This window comes from Megalobrama amblycephala, linkage group LG10 (assembly GCF_018812025.1).
Source record: "Megalobrama amblycephala isolate DHTTF-2021 linkage group LG10, ASM1881202v1, whole genome shotgun sequence".
Lineage (NCBI taxonomy): Eukaryota > Metazoa > Chordata > Actinopteri > Cypriniformes > Xenocyprididae > Megalobrama > Megalobrama amblycephala.
Window position 1 is genome coordinate 34,333,559 of NC_063053.1, and position 18,939 is coordinate 34,352,497.

At 36.4% G+C, this 18,939-nt stretch overlaps 1 protein-coding gene across 1 annotated transcript in view; it reads right to left on the minus strand.

Moving 5' to 3' along the window:
• Positions 1–18,939, minus strand: part of pkdcca (protein kinase domain containing, cytoplasmic a) — a 45,066-nt gene that overhangs the window by 13,198 nt on the left and 12,929 nt on the right. The window contains exons 3-5 of the mRNA XM_048205859.1: positions 8,740–9,014; positions 8,554–8,633; positions 7,569–7,676 (exon numbers count right to left, since the gene is read on the minus strand). Coding sequence (XP_048061816.1) covers positions 7,569–7,676; positions 8,554–8,633; positions 8,740–9,014 — 463 coding nt within the window. The remainder of the gene's footprint in view (positions 1–7,568; positions 7,677–8,553; positions 8,634–8,739; positions 9,015–18,939) is intronic.

An 18,939-nucleotide genomic window follows, 5' to 3' on the forward strand; every position in this document is an offset into this window, starting at 1 on the left:
ATGGCTGATATATTGCAGAAATATATATGAAATACTTAATCATGACAAATAAGATGTTTACAAATTGCTGAATTTAAATGAACACTTACACTACCGTTAAAAAGTTTGAAGTAAACAAGATTTTAATATTCTCTTCTGCTCACCAAGGCTGCATTTATTGGTCAAAAATACAGTAAAAACAGTAATATTATGAGTTTATTAGTTTTAATATGTTTTATAATGTAATTTATTCCTGAATTTTCAGCATCATTACTCCAGTCTTCAGTGTCACATGATGCTTCAGAAATCATTCTAATATGATGATCTGCAGCTCAAAACATTTATTATTATTATTATCAATGTTGAAGACAGTTGTGCCGCTTCTTATTTTTGTGGAAACTGATGCATTTTTTTCAGGATTCTTTTGATGAATAGGAAGAAAAACATTTATTTTAAAAAGAAATCTTTTGTGGCATTATGAATGTCTTTACTGTCACTTTCGATCAATTTAAAGTGTCCTTGCTGATAAAAAAGTATTAATTTCTTTTAAAAAAAATCTTGCTGACCACAAACCTTTGAACTATAGTGTATTTTACACATTAACTCAAAACTGATCACTTCTGTATAGCCAATCGACTAATAATCTAAAAATGACCAAATATCAGCCCAGTTGTTATTGTGATATGACTTAAATATTTGAAACTGTTGTTTTTTTCCAGTGCAAAACTATCAAATCTGATATTGAATGTTCACCATTCTCACAAAATTGCACAGAATGGTTTTCATCAAGAATAATAATAAAAGAGGGAGATCACGTGACGCTTTCATGGGCCTAGACGCACATTAATCAAGCTCCGCGCATAGCCCTTTGTTTTCTGCCTTTTAACTTTCTTTTTTGACACCTGGGGTAGTCTTTTTGTTTTCTGTTGTTTTGTAAATGTCACACAGTCGAAAACTGGCGTATTCTTCACCCTCATCCTCTCCTATAAAGAAGAAAACTAAATCAGCAGCCGCGGTAGGCCGAGCGAATATGGAAGACAACATGGCGATCACTATAAAACGTTTTGAGGACATATTGAAAACTGAATTAGCGGCAATGCGCACCGAATTCACTACTCACATGACCACATTACAAAATTTGTGCTCCAAAGTGGACTTTTTAACCGGGGAACAGAGAGAGCAGAAAAAAGTGGTCAACGTACACACCAGGCGTCTGGATGTCCTCGAGCAACAAGTGACAGATCTGCAGGATCGCAGCAGACGCAGTAATCTCCGGCTGCTAGGGTTACCTGAAGGGGCCGAAAAAGATGATCCAGTTGGCTTTCTGAAACGGTCCCTACCGACCTGGATTCCATCACTAGCGGGCAAAGAAATCGAAATCGAACGTGCGCATCGAGTTTACTCCAGAACATCAACTGATCACCCCAAGCCGCGAGTATTTCTTTTCAAACTGCTGCGCTACAACGACAGGAATCTGATTCTAAACGAAGCCAGACGCCACGGGCCCATAAAAACAAACGACGGCGCAATGCTGAGCTTTTTCCCCGACTTCTCTCCCGCGACGGCAAAGAAGCGGAGCTCCTTCACCATAATAAAGAAGGAATTGAAAGAGGCAGGTCTGCAGAACTTTCTTCTGTATCCAGCCACGCTGAAGATTGTTTTGAAAAACGGCGAGACGAAACTACTGTAACGTTACTCCCCGGAGGAAGCACGTCAATTCCTAAGCTCAATTCCCCGACCTCATTCTTCAAGGATGGATACAGAAGAAGAAATTGTTGTTAATGAATGACTCCTGACAACCTTAAGCTACACGTGATGGTCACCTACTTCCTTTTTTTTGTGTGTGTGTGTAAGCTAGGAGACAAGGTATCACTGAATTACAGTTTTGTTCCTACCTGCTTCCTCTATAGAGATTTTTTTTTTTTTTTTTTTTTTTTTTTTTAAACCCCACTTCATTACTGACGTGAACTGAAGTTAATTTACTCAAGTTACTTTATAGCAAGGCTAATTGCGGTGTATTAATGTTGTACAGGTTGTCATGTTGCTGTCACTGATATTGACAGGGGAGGGTGGCAGCCTGGGGTTTGTTTTTACCCCGGTCTGCGGTAGTTCTATTGGGTGGGCTTGTTTTATGTTACAGGGCTGTTTGGTGGGTGAGGGATTGGTTAAAGGTAGACTTAGGATAATTCATTTGCAGTGGTATTTTTTTGACTCATTTGTCCAAATCATCTTTTTGTTTGATACTTATGACTGAACTGAATATACTAAGTTGTAATATAAATGGTTTAAATGGCCCCCATAAACGTACTGGTTTTTTAGAGTTATTGCGACAAAGAAAGGTTGACATTGCTTTAATCCAGGAATCTCATTTGAGGAAAAATGATGTTCATAGATGCAACAATAAATTTTATGAGGTGGTCTCTTTTGCCGCTACTGACAATAAAACTAAAGGAGTATTAATAATTGTTAAAAGAAAGTTAAATATCTCTATTCTAGATAAAAAGGGTGATGAGGATGGCAGAATAACTTGTATAAAAACTTTAATTGATAATAGGAAGGTAGCTTTTCTCTCCGTTTATGCACCATGTAGTCCAGACCCAGCGTTTTTCTCTGAATTATCTACCTATCTCACTGATCTAACAGACTTTGAGATAGTAATGGGAACATATATGAATGCTGTAATGTCCCATGACCTCGATAGATCTGGTGGCAAATTTTCTTATTCCCAGACTGTTTCTACTGACCAGCTCAAAGAGTGTATAATCTCTTTTTCATTAGTAGATACATGGCGTTTATTCAACCCATCCCAAAAATTATATACATTTTTCTCAGCCAGGCACAAATCATACTCGCGGATCGACTACATTTTTGCCTCCTCTACATTGACCTCATTGATACGTGATGTAGACATTTCTCCCTTATCTCTTTCGGATCACAGTAGTAATTTTTTGAAAATTTCAATTACCCAGCGACCTCCGCGAGCCCCTAGGTGGCGCTTTAATACTAATTTATTAAAAGATGAGGTTTTTTGTGACCAATTCAGAGCTAATTTGTGTGAATTTATTGACATCAATAAAGGCTCGGTAGATGACCCTCGAACACTATGGGAGGCGACAAAGGGCTTTATAAGGAATTTTTCGATTTCATATGCTTCTTTTCACCAGAAAGTTCGTCGTAAGAAAATCTCAGATCTGGAATCCAAACTTCGGTCACTTGAACAGACAAACCAACATTCTTTTTCGGATAGTATTGCAGCTAAAATTGAAACGGTTAGGAAAGAACTTAATTTATTATATAGATACAGAGCTGAATTTCTTATACAAAGATCTAGACAAAACTATTATTTTCATGGTAGCAGACCAAGCCATTTATTGGCTTTAAAGCTACGTAATAGCGAAAAATTTGCGAATATTACAGCAGTGAAATCTCAAACCGGTGAGGTTCTGACTGATCAGAAGTGTATAAACGACACTTTCCGCTCCTTCTATTCTGAACTATACAGCTCCAACTCTAAATGTGAATCTACCTCTTATACTTCCTTTCTAACTGCTCTTAATCTTCCACATCTATCTGAATCAGACACTGAGTTTTTAGATAGATCTTTATCACTTGTTGAACTAGAATCATCTGTCAGAGGTATGAAAAAAGGGAAATCCCCAGGCCTAGATGGCATACCAGCTGAGTTTTATTTGACCTTCTGGGCCGAGTTGGGTCCACTTATGTTAGATATGATGCAATATTCAATTGATCAAGGATCCTTTCCACAAAACATGAACATGGCTATTATATCTCTTCTCTTAAAAAAAGATAAAGACTCTACATCTTGTTCTAGTTATCGCCCACTTTCTCTAATTGGTACAGATGTTAAAATTTATGCAAAAGTTTTAGCCCGCCGTCTAGAAGGCTTTATGACCAAACTTGTGCATCATGATCAAACAGGGTTTATTAAATCTCGCTCTGCCTCAGATAACCTGCGAAGACTGCTTCACATAATTCATACAGCAGAACAATTGACATCTCCCTCCGCAATACTATCTTTAGACGCAATGAAAGCATTCGACCATTTGGAGTGGAACTATCTGTGGGCAGTCCTAGAGCACCTAGGTTTTAGTTCTAACTTTATAAATATGATTAAAATCTTGTATGCTAACCCCTCGGCTTCTATTCTTACTGGCCAGGTATGTTCACAATCTTTTCCGATTGGAAGAGGCACTCGTCAGGGTTGTCCTCTTTCACCCTTACTGTTTGCTTTATCTTTAGAACCCCTTGCTCAAGCTGTACGTCAGTCTGAACTTATTCTCCCTATATCGGTTAAGAACACCTCGCACCACATATCTTTATTTGCAGATGACATTTTGCTTTTTTTAGACAATCCAGTTCAATCAATCCCCCATATTTTAAATTTATTTAATCAGTTTAATATTCTGTCTGGGTATAAAATTAATTGGACAAAGTCATATCTACTCCCTCTTAATTTCTCTATTGGATCTGTGATGTTTTCTAGTTGTATTCCAGTGGTGCACTCATTCAGATATTTAGGGATAGATATCTATCCTTCTTTGCAGGATATCGTCTCAAAAAATTTAAATAATAACTTGGCCAGAGTCACCTCAGATCTTGAAAATTGGACGCACCTTCCTACTTCTTTCCATGCAAGAATATCTGTTATTAAAATGAACATCCTCCCTCGTGTTAATTTTTATTCCTCTATGATTCCCTTACCCCCACCTGCTGGCTTTTGGAAAAAACTTAATTCAGTAATTTCTCATTATATTTGGAATGGTAAACGTCCCCGAATCAAGTTATCTACTTTACAGCGCAGCAGAGCAGATGGGGGTTGGTCCTTCCCAAATTTTAAGTTATATGCTGACTCCTTTACTCTTCGTGCACTGTCAGCCTGGTTTAAACCAAATATGTCAACTTCATGGTGGGCTATGGAAGAATCTATCGTTTCTCCTTACAATATAATGCATTTGGTTTTTGCTGGCATCTCAGTTAGACAATGTAAACTTCGTTTTGGCCCTATCCTAACACATTTTCTCTCTACTTGGAGAACGGTGACCAGAAAGATAGAACCAAATTTGACATGGCATCGCCACTCACCTCTGTTCCATAATAATAATTTTTTATCAGGAAAGATTCCATTTCATTGTCCACAGTGGGTTAAATGCAATGTAAACTGCTTTGGTGACATCTTTGATGACAAAGGCCTGAAATCATTTCAAGATATCAAGGCTCTTTTTGATATACCAGGAACCTCCTTTTTCATGTATCTTCGCATTAGATCTGCGCTTCGCGCATATGGAGTTCCCCCGGATGCACAATTGCCTGTACATCCCTTACGAAAGGTGATTCTTCCAACTGATAACTCTGTTATTTCTGCCTCAGTTATTTACTCTTTTCTTCTCAAAAATTCATACAAGCCACTTTCCATATCAACTGTTTGGTCTAAGGATATCAGTGGTGACACACATACTTTATTTACTGATCAAATCTGGGAATCGATTGCATTATCCTCAAAAAACCCAAATCATCAGATGATCCATTGGAAACTACTGCACAGACTCTACCTGTCTCCTTTAAAACGTTTCCATATGCATCTTTCACCTTCTCCGAACTGTAATCTGTGTCCACAGAGAGCACTAGGTACATATTTACATTTTTTCTGGGAATGTTCTGCACTCGTTTCTTTCTGGTCTCAGCTTGCTCATGACATATCATACCTGTTAGATAAAGATATGGTTTTGTCTCCAGAACTTTTCTTCCTATGTAACTTCTCAGAACTACCTTTGTCTTCTCAACAGAGAAACTTACTTTTAGCTGCTTTCACTGCGGCTAAGAAAATGTTAGTCAGTCGTTGGATTCCTCCACATACGATGAGCAGGCGTGTATGGGCCCTATCTTTGCTGGATATCATTTCTTTGGAGCTATCAACAGCTCGCATACATGGAGCAAAATCAAAGACTTTAAAGTCTTGGAGTGCTACTTTTGATGTTGTTAAATCCTTTCTTTCTTCTTTTTGATGTAAATTCTTTCTGTATTTTATATCCATGTATTTTATTTATTTATTTATTTATTTATTTTTTTGTAGTATTATTATTATATATATTTTTTTATTTTATTTTTTTATTATTTTTTTTTTATTAGATAGTTCGCTCTATACTTTTGCCACTGCAATGTTTTATAATTTCTTAGCACAGTATAACTAGTATAATAGTCTACCTGGTGGGTGGGTGGGTGGGTTGGTGGGACTTTTCATTCTGATATGTTGTATCTTTTTTATTTAAATGATTATTTCAATAAAAAAACAGTTGTTCACAAAAAAAGAATAATAATAATAATAAAAAAAGACCTAGTCTGCAAATAAGTGATGGAATAAAATATTATTTTTTAAAACTGGCATGAAGCATGATTTTTCTAGTTAGTTATAGTTAAATGCTGAAATTATAGGCTTGAAGCAGCACAAACGGTTGGTGCAACTAATGGTGCAATGAGAGTAGAAAGAGTTAAATGTCTCTGGAGAAGATGGCTCTCTCTTGCTTAATGCTTTCATCAGTCAACAAGTGTCTGCTTTAGACTGCCAATGGAGCATGGAGAAGAGCAGGAGGGATAGCAAAGAAAGAAGAAAAAGAGAATAGGGACAAAATGGTAAAAATGGGTGGAGCGAGTAGGAAGAAGATGAGTTGTTTCTCAGTGCAGAAATGGATGTTTTGTCCATCAGGCCAGTAAGCAGCCCCTCTGTTCACCAGTTATATAAACTCTAATCTTCTAAATCTCCTCTCATTTGTCCTTACATGCACACGCAAATTCTCCCTCTCTCTCTCTCTCTACACTGACTGAACAACTGGTTAATTCTGGGGAGATTTGAGGAAACTCATTCACTGCCAGGATTGTGCTGCCTTCTAGTCATTTCAGAATGATCGTATTTACGAGATGAGCACATGAACACCACCACAATTACCGGTGGGAAACCCAGGCTTTTCTTTGAACACAGCTCTTTGAGTTTTGTGTTACTTAGTATTTTGTCCTGTTTTCCAGGACTAAACATTCTTAAATCAAGATCCTTTTACTTTAGAAGCCAAATGACTTAAGATATTAAGTTTTTGCTTAAAATGACAAAAAAAATCTGAATGCATAACTCTGTGAATGCTAAGTTAGGTATCTTACAAGGCAGCATAATTTTCCTGCCTTCCATTTTGAACAGTATTAGGGGCCGTTCACACAGAATGCGTTTTTCCATTCCAATGCACTACTTTTCCATTGTTTTTCTATGTAAACGCGCTAGACGGACGTCTATGATCAGTTTTTAACTTTTAAAACTTTTAAAAAATGCATCTCGAGAACTTTTTCCCATTTCACTGCCCGCGTCACGCGTTCTGTGTTCTGTGAACAAAAAAAAGTGTTCTGTGTGGACGAGCCCTTAGAAGTGTGCCCATGATGCCTTAAAATGCTGTCTAGCTAGGTTTTGGAACAGAGCTGGAGTAAGAGCTGTCTTTGCGAATTAGCATCTAAGCTTTGGTCATTTGAATATGTTCAGTAATGACAAAGGTCAAGGTGTTTTGGTATCTGTCTGGGTCTGGGTCACTCACCTGTTTTGTGTCTCTCCGTGTTATTCTTGAGGTAATGTCCGTTCCTGTAGATATCCAGCACTTTTTCGAGATGAACCAGAGTCTCGTCGGTGCCCCATATCAGCTCTCCTGAAACACATTCATACAGCATTAACAACTCAACTATTAGCGCTTTACGTTCTGTCATTAAGAAAACATGCCTACAGAGTGATGCTGAAGTGGGTGTTTCGTGACACTGGGAGAGAAAGATAGGATCGAGGCTGGGCCACCCACGCTACCCGCGGCTTCACGGACTGTTGTGTCCCAGAAAAACAGATTTCAAACGCTATCTGACATGCCATTATACTGATGAACATGATGATAGGGCGCATAAGGAAAGGAATTAAGGCCAGAGACAAAAGGCATGCTGGGAGGGACAGAAAGAGAAATGTTGGGATGTGAAGAGAAGGAATGTTTGAACAAACTTATTCTCCTCTAGAAAAAGTAGTCAACAATTATTCAATTTATTAGAATATACACCATCAAGTACACTCAATTTTTAAATATTTCTGCTTCAAACTGTATTTAATAATTATGTAAATGTTCATAGACCTACTTTAGGGGTCGGGGTTTTAGCACTGTTATATTCTTGTTGGAAAATCCAGCTAATACCAGCTTCAGGTGGTACTGTCGTTTGCATGGTCCTGGAGAGCCACAGTCCTGCAGAGTTCAGCTCAACCTTGATAAAAACGAACCTGCCTGTAGCTTTCTAGTAACCCTTCAGACCTTGATTAGCTTGTTCAAGTGTGTTTGATTAGGGTTGAAGCAAAACTCTCCAGGACTGATGTTTGCCACCCCTGGTCTAGATGGTTGATCAGCTAAACTATCATCTGCTGGATCTAGTTTGGGGCTGATAGACCACCTTACACCAGTTACCAAAACCAGCTTGACCACCCTAAGCTGATATGACCTGCTTTTTTCAGCAGCAGGGATGAGAGCAGAACTTGGGTAGTGAAATCAAACTCACCTGTAGAGTTGACGATTTTGTCCAGAAGGGGTCTCAGTGCTGAGGGGGCGCTGTGAGGTAACAAGTAGGTGAAGAAAAATCTAGAAAATATGGAAAAACCATGTCAACATTTCACTTTGCCTTGACCACCCTAAAATACACAAATAAAGCAGAAGTTGTCTCAGATCTCAGGCCATGAACACGCACCTGTAAGCATTGTAGAGGTTTCTCTTTTCGTTGATACCCTGACAGCGGCCCTTGTGGCAGGGAAGGGTGAAGTTGCGGGCAGGGAACTCCATGAGACAGTCTGAGGGAGACGACGGGGAGCAAGGCGTCTCCTCAACACTGGCGTCGTCCAGGTCGGTCACTTTCAACACTCCCCCGACCAGCACGAACTGCCGTGGCCTGAAGTCCAGCAGGGTGACGGACCCGAGCGGGGAGTGGGCCAAATAATGCAGCAGCCTCATCAGACTCAAACAGATCTGCGGAAAGTAATGTATTATTTAGTATATTACGGAAAGGTTATATTCATAACAATAACACTAACCCACATATGTCATGCGGGAAATAACAAGGTATTATGACCACAATAATAAAATGAGGGAACTAATTAATACAAAGTGGCTACTAATTAACCAGAACTAGGGAACAAATACCTGTTCTCAGTTCTGTCTGTGTATTTAAACCCTTAAGCCCGGTTTCACAGACATGGCTTAGACTAAGCCAGGATTAGGCCTCAGTTCAATTAAGGCATTAAAGTAGCTTTTATAAACGTTCACTAGAAAAAAAAAAAAAAACATCACTGATGTGCATCCCAGAATAAAATGCATCTTGCATTTTAGTCTGGGACTAGCTTAAGCCTTGTCTGTGAAACCGGGGGTTAGTTTCCTTTGTTAATTCCATGTCCTCTTAGTATAATGTGGTTGTGTTATTCTGTTCTCCTGTGTGTTTCCTCATGGAATTATTATTAAAGGTGCCATTGAACGTTTTTTTACAAGATGTAATATAAGTCTAAGGTGTCCCCTGAATGTGTCTGTGAAGTTTCAGCTCAAAATACCCCATACATTTTTTTTAATTAATTTTTTAACTGCCTATTTTGAGGCATAATTAGAAATGCGCCGATTCAGGCTGCGGCCCCTTTAATTGCTCGCGCTCTCCGCCCCCTCCAGAGCTCTCGACTCTATCATTGCATAAACAAAGTTCACACAGCTAATATAACCCTCAAAATGGATCTTTACAAAGTGTTCATCATGCAGCATGTCTAATCGCGTGAGTATGGTATTTATTTGGATGTTTACATTTGATTCTGAATGAATTTGAGCCTGTGCTCCGTGGCTAACGGCTAATGCTACACTGTTGGAGAGATTTATAAAGAATGAAGTTGTGTTTATGAATTATACAGACTGCAAGTGTTTAATAATGAAAATAGTGACGGCTCTCTTCAATGTGACACAGGAGTGTCACGATATACTAGTATTGACGATAACCGCGATATTTAAAAAATGAAATATAGTTATTGTGTTAATTAGGGGTGTCGCAATATTCTGATATTGGCAATAACCATAATATTTAAAATCAATAGTACACGTATGATAATGTGACAAATAATCCAGCGGCAGTAACTGGTTGACATCCCAGCATACAGTAGGTGGCGGTATTGCACCTTATCACTGGTTAGCTACTGTCATTAAACACAAGCAGACACAACGCGCAGCTGCTACAGCTACATGTAAAAGCATGTTGTTGGAAACGACAAACTCACACATGCAATTTATGTTTCATTCATACTTGACGCCGGAGGGCACTGTCGCGCAGAAAATCCACAAGTGAGACTCATGAGTAATAAGTTCCAGGAAATCCCTAATATGGACAAAGACATCCAGCAATCACTGTAGCTGAATAAAATGGAGACATTTTTACTGATTAAACATAAAGAGAATTAACACACCATTGCGACAGTATATCGTTTATCTATTTTCTTGAAGCCATCTTGGGTATTTTCATAAGGATAATGTATATTTATAATGCAATGCCAATCAACATAGCCTTTATCAATGTATAGAATACTATAAAATAATATCATTTCTTTTTAATTTCTATTTGACTGCTAGCATTTTTTTTTTTTCAAGATTTCTATAGATATCGTGAAATATCGTTATCATGAATTCTTTTGGCCATGATAATCGTGACAGCCCTAGTGACACTGATATGATAACCCAATAATTATGTTCATGTTATGGATGATAATCAAAGGCCAATTAAAAAGTTCTATATTATTATGTCTAAATAAATTAAAAATAAAGCATTAAAATATTAAAGCAGTCATTTTAGGATCCTACAAGTGAATTACTGTTGTTTCTACACCGGGCGCAACAGCTGCCATATACTGAACTCATCAAAGTGAGTTTTTGTACTGTTGTTGGAATTAGTGCAAGTGTGTGGAGAACGTCAGAAATACAACATTATAAAGTTCAGTATGAAAAATGACTATTTATTTTGAGATTTGCTAAAGCTTACATTTAACAGTGTTATTAAATTATTAATGTTTTTAAAAATTAATTTTGAGTGACTGTTAGATGTCAGCAAAGGTAACTTAACAGTAAATAAGAAGATAAGCATGACAACTCTAAAATAATTATAAACAATAATTAAATAATATTGGTTGACGCTGATAAATGGAAAAATCTTTAATATTGTTCGATAAAAGATATGGTACCAATATATTAATTTGTTAACTTTATTTTGATTAAAGAGTACAAGGGAACATGAATTAAAAAAATAAATAATCAATATTCCATAAAAAATGTCCATTATGATTCATGATGACTTTTGTCACATGAATAAATATATTTATATTTTTATATATAAATGAAAAAAATGTACACTATATATAAACAAAATGATTATTTCAGATGAACAGAGGAAAATGCAGTGGCTGTGAAACAAAAGTTACCAGAAGTGTGGACAAATTAGTTTTGTATTTTGAGCGCTCTCTCGTGAGGACATTTCACCCGCCTCTGCCTCTAACTGGCTCCTTGTTTGAGACCGTCAGGGCTGCCCAAAACCTTGTCAAAATGGACCGTCTCCAGGCACTGGAATCACCTCGTTGAAAGAGCCACTTGAGTGTGTGAGGCCTGCTGTCTATGTGCATGTCCGCGAGCGCACGAGTGTGTTACTGGAGGATTAGTCCTCTTATTGTGTGTGAGGGTACGAGGGGTGAGGCTGAAGCTCTGGCAGCTGGTACACCTCGCATTCAAGAAACACCCTCATCTACCGTGTTCTTAGGGGCAGAATTCAGAGGATTAGACGGCCGTAGGGAAAGGAGAGGAGGGCGAAGACGCAAAGAGGAGTGAGTGGGGTGAGCGGAACCCAAAGAAGGAGAGGAGAACATAAAAGAGAAGCAAACAGAGAGGAGATGAGGGGGTGGAGGAGACACTGCCCATGCCTTTCACAACAGACAAAAGCTGCTTTTAATACACTCTGGATTAGCAACTACTGGGAAAGGTCAGCCCCCCTCACACCGTGTTTGTATCTTGCTTAACATGGTAGGCAACCGGTAGCTTTGTTAAAACCATTGCGAAAGCAATTGTAAGGGAGGCAAGGCCATTCAAAACACCCCAACAGATTTGATTTCCTCAAAAATGTGGCAATCATTCATACATGAACGAAAGAGTGTGAACTAGGGCTGCAGGATATTGGAAAATACTGACATACAGTAGCAATATTACATTTTTCTAAGGATATATATTGTGATATGAAAAGATAAAGGAATTTTTGCCAGATGACTTGAATATCTATATTTGGAAAGAATTAATCATTCTAGAGTGAGTGTGATGATTTGTTGGGGGAAGTTCATCTGCATAAAAAATAAAAATAAAAATAAAAATAATAATAATAAAAAAGCTAAAATATTACTTTTACTCTGAGGACCTTTTTGAGTGCAAAATCCTTGCAGGGCTGAACGATTTGACAAAAACACCACATTCCCGCTGTTGTTGACCAATTCAATATGACTATAAAATAAATAATGATAATAATAAAAATAAATAAATAATTTTATTGTGATTATTAATATATAAAAAATATTAAACAAATAAGAAATTGTAATAATGCAATTGTACTGTAAAAAAAGAATAATACAGTTTTTTTTTTTACTGTAAAATTACAATACTAATATTTACGTCTAAAATTCTTTATATTCAAATGGTAAACCATCAAGCTTTTATTTTGATGGGTTGCTGGAAAATGATTTCATTGTGATTATTATATAAGAAATACATTGTAATAGTATTATAGTACTGTAAAAACTAATACAAATATTTTTATTTTACTGTAAAATTGCAATACTAATATTTACTAATATTTAATTTCTTTATTTTCAAATGGTAAACCATCAAGCTTTTATTTTGATGGGTTGCCATTAAATAAAATGAAGCGATAAGTAAGTAAGTGTGGCACTGTGGCTGCATCAGAAAACTTAAAAATGCTCCCTTTGTAGGACGCATTCCAGGGTAGGAAAGCATTAAGGCACATCCGAATCCAAAGTAAGCTTCACTTCCTGACTGCTGAGATACCTTCATCTGATCGATTTTTGAAGGCAGCATAGTTGTATCCTTCACTGCCTTTGATATCCCACAATCCTATGCTTTCCATTTCCAAAAATGGCATCTGAAAGTTGCAGTTGGTGGTCAGTTTGTGTGTAAATGCACGCTTTTGACCATTGTTTTCCACTTTTGATGTCATTTCTAGTGAGAAATTACTATTGTAGTAATTAAATATTCGATTAGTTATCACTAAAGCTTGCGCTATTTTGCTGTAGATCATTAAACCGTTACGCTGCCTCAGAAGTCGGTCCGAAATGAGCTAACTTCATGCACAAATGCTGTCTGCAAAGTCATTGCAGCAAACCAGCTTAAGCTTTCGGATGCAGCCTGAGTGTTCATTTACACTGATGCAGTCTGAAACGCTTCACTCTGAGACCTGTAGCGCACATATTTACTTCATTAAATCACAGCCTGCACGACTTGATAATGGCATATCGCGAGGCGAGGATGGCCCGGTGTGTGTACGGGTGTGTCTTCACTCCCGGCATCGTGTAAAGGGCATAAAAGTCTTCGTCAGCGCACAGAGGAAAAGACTTTGGACCTAAATGAGCTGTTTGGAAGTCAACGGATTCGACAGTCTCCCCAGAGTCTATTAGTGCCTCATACGCAATTCAAATGTCGCTAAAGCATTGCTGGGGTGTTTCTGCTTTGTTCCACATGCACACAGAGAAACAGAGGCCAGCAGCGGCTGTAGAGGACGGTCTTAAAGAGACAGGACGCATTAGCTTTTAGAAACACGTGGAATGAACTTAACTGCTCGGCTTTGTTCAGACAGGCAGCTAATCAGATTTTTAGGCATATCTAAATCAAATCCGTTTACTCAAATCTGTTGTTTGGAGTCCGAACAGCAAAAAAATGCAGGAAATCCCAAAACTTGTGATCCGATTTAAATAATTATTGATATTTGGAAATGCTTCAGTCTGAACTGTCACACTGGAATTCATTTGGGACGCAACACTTAAGTAAACTTGTACACAATGTGTCGCAGTGTTTATATTGTATCACAGCTGTGCTTGGAACTGTCCAAATTTACACATTTTTGCTCACTCATACCTATTTAGCAAACTGTCTCATTCAGTAAATAGTAAATAGTGAACTAGTGAGCGATTTCAGATACAGCATATTACTGTCAAATGCGTGAGGATTGTCTTTTTCTTGAAAGAAATTAATATTTTTATTTGGCAAGCATGCATTAAAGTGATCAAAAGCGTCAGTAAAAACATTTACAATGTTACAAAAGATGGTGTTCTTTTCATATATATTTTTAGTTATTAGTCATTATTAGAGAGTAACTTGGAATTGTGTTGATGTCTACATCCAATGTAGATATATTAAATACAATATACCATAATTATTACTTGCAAAATGACAGCAAACAGATAAACAAACCAGAATTGTGTGCGGTACATACTGTGTCCAAATCCTGCACATATTTTGTCAAAGAAATGACTGAAATGAATTAGGACTAGACCTGACAGAAACACACAAAAAACACACAAGTAGGTTACTTTCAAAACCTCAAAGCTGTGTAAAATATATAAAAGAATACATCAAATGTTTAGTAAGAAATAACGGTTTAGTTCTTACTTAAAAATAGTAAGAAATGAAAGGAGAAAGCCAAGAAAAGCCTTAAAGAGGCTATAAAAACCATGAGAAAATCAACAGCAGGAGCTCTTAATTCACTGAACATAAAGGCACAACTTGTCTCATTCTCATTAAAAGAGTTTCATTGATCTAGACTGGAAATTCATTCAACATGACTGAAACATCACTCTGAAACGTGAGCCTAATAAATATATTTAGCAGAATACTATGAGTTAATGCTGCCACAGACTGGAATTGGTAATGCTGAAAGTCCATTGAAACTAAAGTACGGTTATGAATTGCTCTGCTGAACTGTATACGGCTGTGTTGACATGTAGACGAGTGTACTGTGTTCCCTATTAAAGCATGAAATGTTTACCGAGCGGCTCCGCTTTGTGCAGCGAGTGTGTTGGTCTGTGTGTGTGAATCGGTGTTTGGGTGTGTACGTGTGAGGAAGGCCAGTAAATACACTTCTGAGTGTAGCTTTAGCTTTTGTGTGTGTTAGCTGCAGCGCTGGGCAGACTCTAGTCCATTACTGATTACAAATTACATGACAAAAATTATAGTTAGTCAGAATCTATTATTACACATTTTAGATAATGTATTCAAACTACTTTTTGATTACTTTTAGATTGCTTATCACGTCGATTTTAAAGGTGCCGTGTGTAATTTTTGACTGAACTAAAGCATCAAAATACTATAATGTGTTTGCAGATATTTAGGAAACATACTAAGTTCACATGCTCATTTCTCTGAAAAACAATGCTACAGCCAGTTGTGAAATGTGCACTCATTGTCAGAATGTCTGTTTTTGTTTTGGTCTGTGTGATCCCGCCCACTGCCAATTTACTCAATAGTATTTCGACACCCCGGGTTGCGTACTGTAGCCATGGAAGCCAGCAAACGAACTGGGTCAGAGATCGCTGATTCTACCCGACCTAAAAAAACCTCGACATCCATCTAAAAACCCTATAAAATCCGTTTTATTTTTTCCCAAATTCCGTTTTTTCCGTTTTAATTTTTCTGGATTCCGTTTTTTTTTTTTTCTGTTTTATTTATCAGAATCAGAATCAGAATCAGAAAGAGCTTTATTGCCAGGTATGTTGTTTACACATGCTAGGAATTTGTTTTAGTGACAGAAGCTCCACAGTGCAACAGAGTGACAGCGACAAGACAAGACACATAATAAAGAGAATAAAATAATAATATAAAAATTTACAAGATAGACAAAGTGCAAAAAAAGCAAAAAACAATATATAATATAGACAATTTGTATGTACAGTTATGTGTGCAAATTTGAAATAAGTAAATAATGTGTAATAGTATTTTGTGTTCTGTGTTTGTCAAGTGTTCATGAGATTAATTGCTTCAGGGAAGAAACTGTTCCTGTGTCTGGTTGTTCTGGTCGTTTATTTTTTGACTCCATTTTAATGGTTAAATTAAATTTTAGTAATCAAAAAGCATGTCTAATTTATTGAAATAATGAATCTTGTCCAATTTACCAACAATTTAATAAAAGTTTAACAAAAAATATTCTTTCCCCTCAAATTTTATTTTTACCAAATTCTGTTTTCTAGATTCCATTTTAAAGGTTTAATTCCATTTTAATAATCAAAAAGCATGTCTAATTAATTGAATTCTTAAAAACAACAATATTTATTAATTAAAAAATATATTTTTATGATTTTTTTTTCTTCAGAAGTTCTGTTGTGTATTTACATTTTTCTGGCAATCAAATGAACGCCCCCGTGCGAGCGTGTGTGAGGCGGTGTGAGGTAAATGAAACTGCGCTTCCGCATCATTCATTTCAGAGTCACACAGGCATGCAGGATTCATGTTTAAATAGTCTTTTTGCGGTTTAATATTCACAGACACTAGTCTATATCGCGATTTAATTTACGTGTACTGACCTGCTTTTAATTCATTCATCAAAAATTTGACAAATTCTGTGACATTCCGCGTTATATAGTAAATTCCGTTTTTATGAATGGATTCCGCGATTCCGTCCGTGATTCCGTGATCGCGGAAATTATAGGGCCCTAAGCATATTGAAACGTGGGCAAATCAACTTACAAGAGTGTAAGTCTCCTCGCCTTCCATTGTCAGTTGAGCTCATTTCTATCGCGTGTTCTCAATCTGGCAACCCGCATGAGCGTCGAGTCTGAGGAGGAGGCGGGAGAAACAGCTCTCCCCAAAATTTTTAATTTGGACTGCAGTACCCATTTCAACCACTAGCTGTCAATATTACATACTGCACCTTTAATATGATTATTTTATACCATATCAAATATTTTCTATATAAAAAATCTATATAAAAAATGATGAAGAAAGAAAATATATCCCATTTTATCAACAACATGAAAGACCCCAAACTTACTGCTATTGTGTGAATAATATATAATCACTTAATAAATAAAAAAGTAACTGTAGTCTGATTATGGATATTTTAAAATGTAATATAATCTAATTACAAGTACTTAAGTTTTGGAATCTGATTACGTAATCCAGATTACATATAATTATTTTCTACCCAGCACTGTTTAGCTGGGATGTGAGTCTGCAGCTATCATAATCTGAATGTATTAATTCTATATATATCCATTTAATTGACTATAAATCTGATTTCATAACATATAACACATCTCCCATTTAAAGCCCATGTTCACAGATTATCGTATGATTTATTTAACATAAATTCATGTCAACAGCAGCCTGTTATCAGAGGAAGAGCTCATGCATTGGGATTTCACTCAGTTGCATCCTCTCTGAACAGGATGCGCTTTGGCCACAGGAAGTCATAGCAAATCATTATGGGAGGTTGCCAAGGCGATAGCAATCAGCCGGGTCTATCAGGCATAAGCCGTGCTACCTAACAGGAAGTTCAGAGAGAGCAGAGTGCAGGACGTCCCACACGGCTAGCTCTGCTGGAAACAGGTTTAACTCTGTGTGTTCTACTATGGATTGCTTTTTGGTAAGTGTTTCATTATAGAGAAACACTGTCACAGGAATGATTAGGGACAGAGAGTGGAGGCATGATGGGACTAAGACATGTAGGCAGGATTCAAACCTGTATTACCCACATGAGCAGCACCCTGACTGGGTATGAGGCAAACGCATGAACCGCTGGCCCATGGCTTTGCATAGAAAACACAGTTAGAGGTTGGCCGACTGGGTCGAAGTCATTAAAAATGTTTATAGAGCATTATGAAATTGTAGTAATTTTATGAAATGAATGTAATTTTGACCCCCTGTTTGTTTATTCAGGGTAAATGAGCTGTACCTTTTGGCCTCTCCCAATCTATCCATCTTTCTCAAAAAATGTATAATAATTTATACAGTGGTGTCCAAAAGTCTGAGACCACTAGTGAAAATGCTTTGTTTTTTTTGTTTTTTTTTAAATCTTTTTATTAAAGATTAAATTTTTTAAATATTTTTATTAAAAATGTGATTGTTTTCTTACAAATGATATTATCAGCATACTTTTCATGAATAGCTGAATGTAAAAAATAACATTAATATTCTTTATGTTTTTGGAAAATTCTAAAACTTTCTATTTATTTCTTGGATAATCTAACTAGCTAGCTAAATAAATAAACAGATTTTCAACTATTTTTTCAGACTGTTTATAATATTTTACAAAGTCATAAATACTCTTTAATCACCTTTCATTTTTATTAAGCTAAATGAAAAAAAAGTGTGAATTTGAAAAATAAAAATGAATGTTTTTTGTTTACGTTTTTTTTTTTCAGAATCCTAAAACATATTTATTTAGGTTTCAATCAATCAATCAATCAATCAATCAATCAATCAATCAATCAATCAATCAATCAATCAATCAATCAATCAATCAATCAATCAATCAAATCATTTTTTCAATAAGGTTTTAGACTTTTGGGCCCCACTGTATATAATATTTTATATAAATAATGTTTAATTGACAATAATCTTTAATTATTTTATTACGTTGAATGTAAAAATAAATAAATAATTTTTTTTTTTTTATTTGTTTTCAAAAATCTAAAACGCTCTGTGTATTTCCAGGTTAAATAAATAAGTAAATAAATAAATAAGTTTTAGATTTGAGACTTTTGGGCCCCATTGTATATAATTTCTTACAATGTCTAATAATATTTCAATCACAATAACATAAAATTCTTTTATCATAGTCATGTTAGAAATATCACTGACTCAATTTGTTCACAGCTGTAAGCGCTGATAA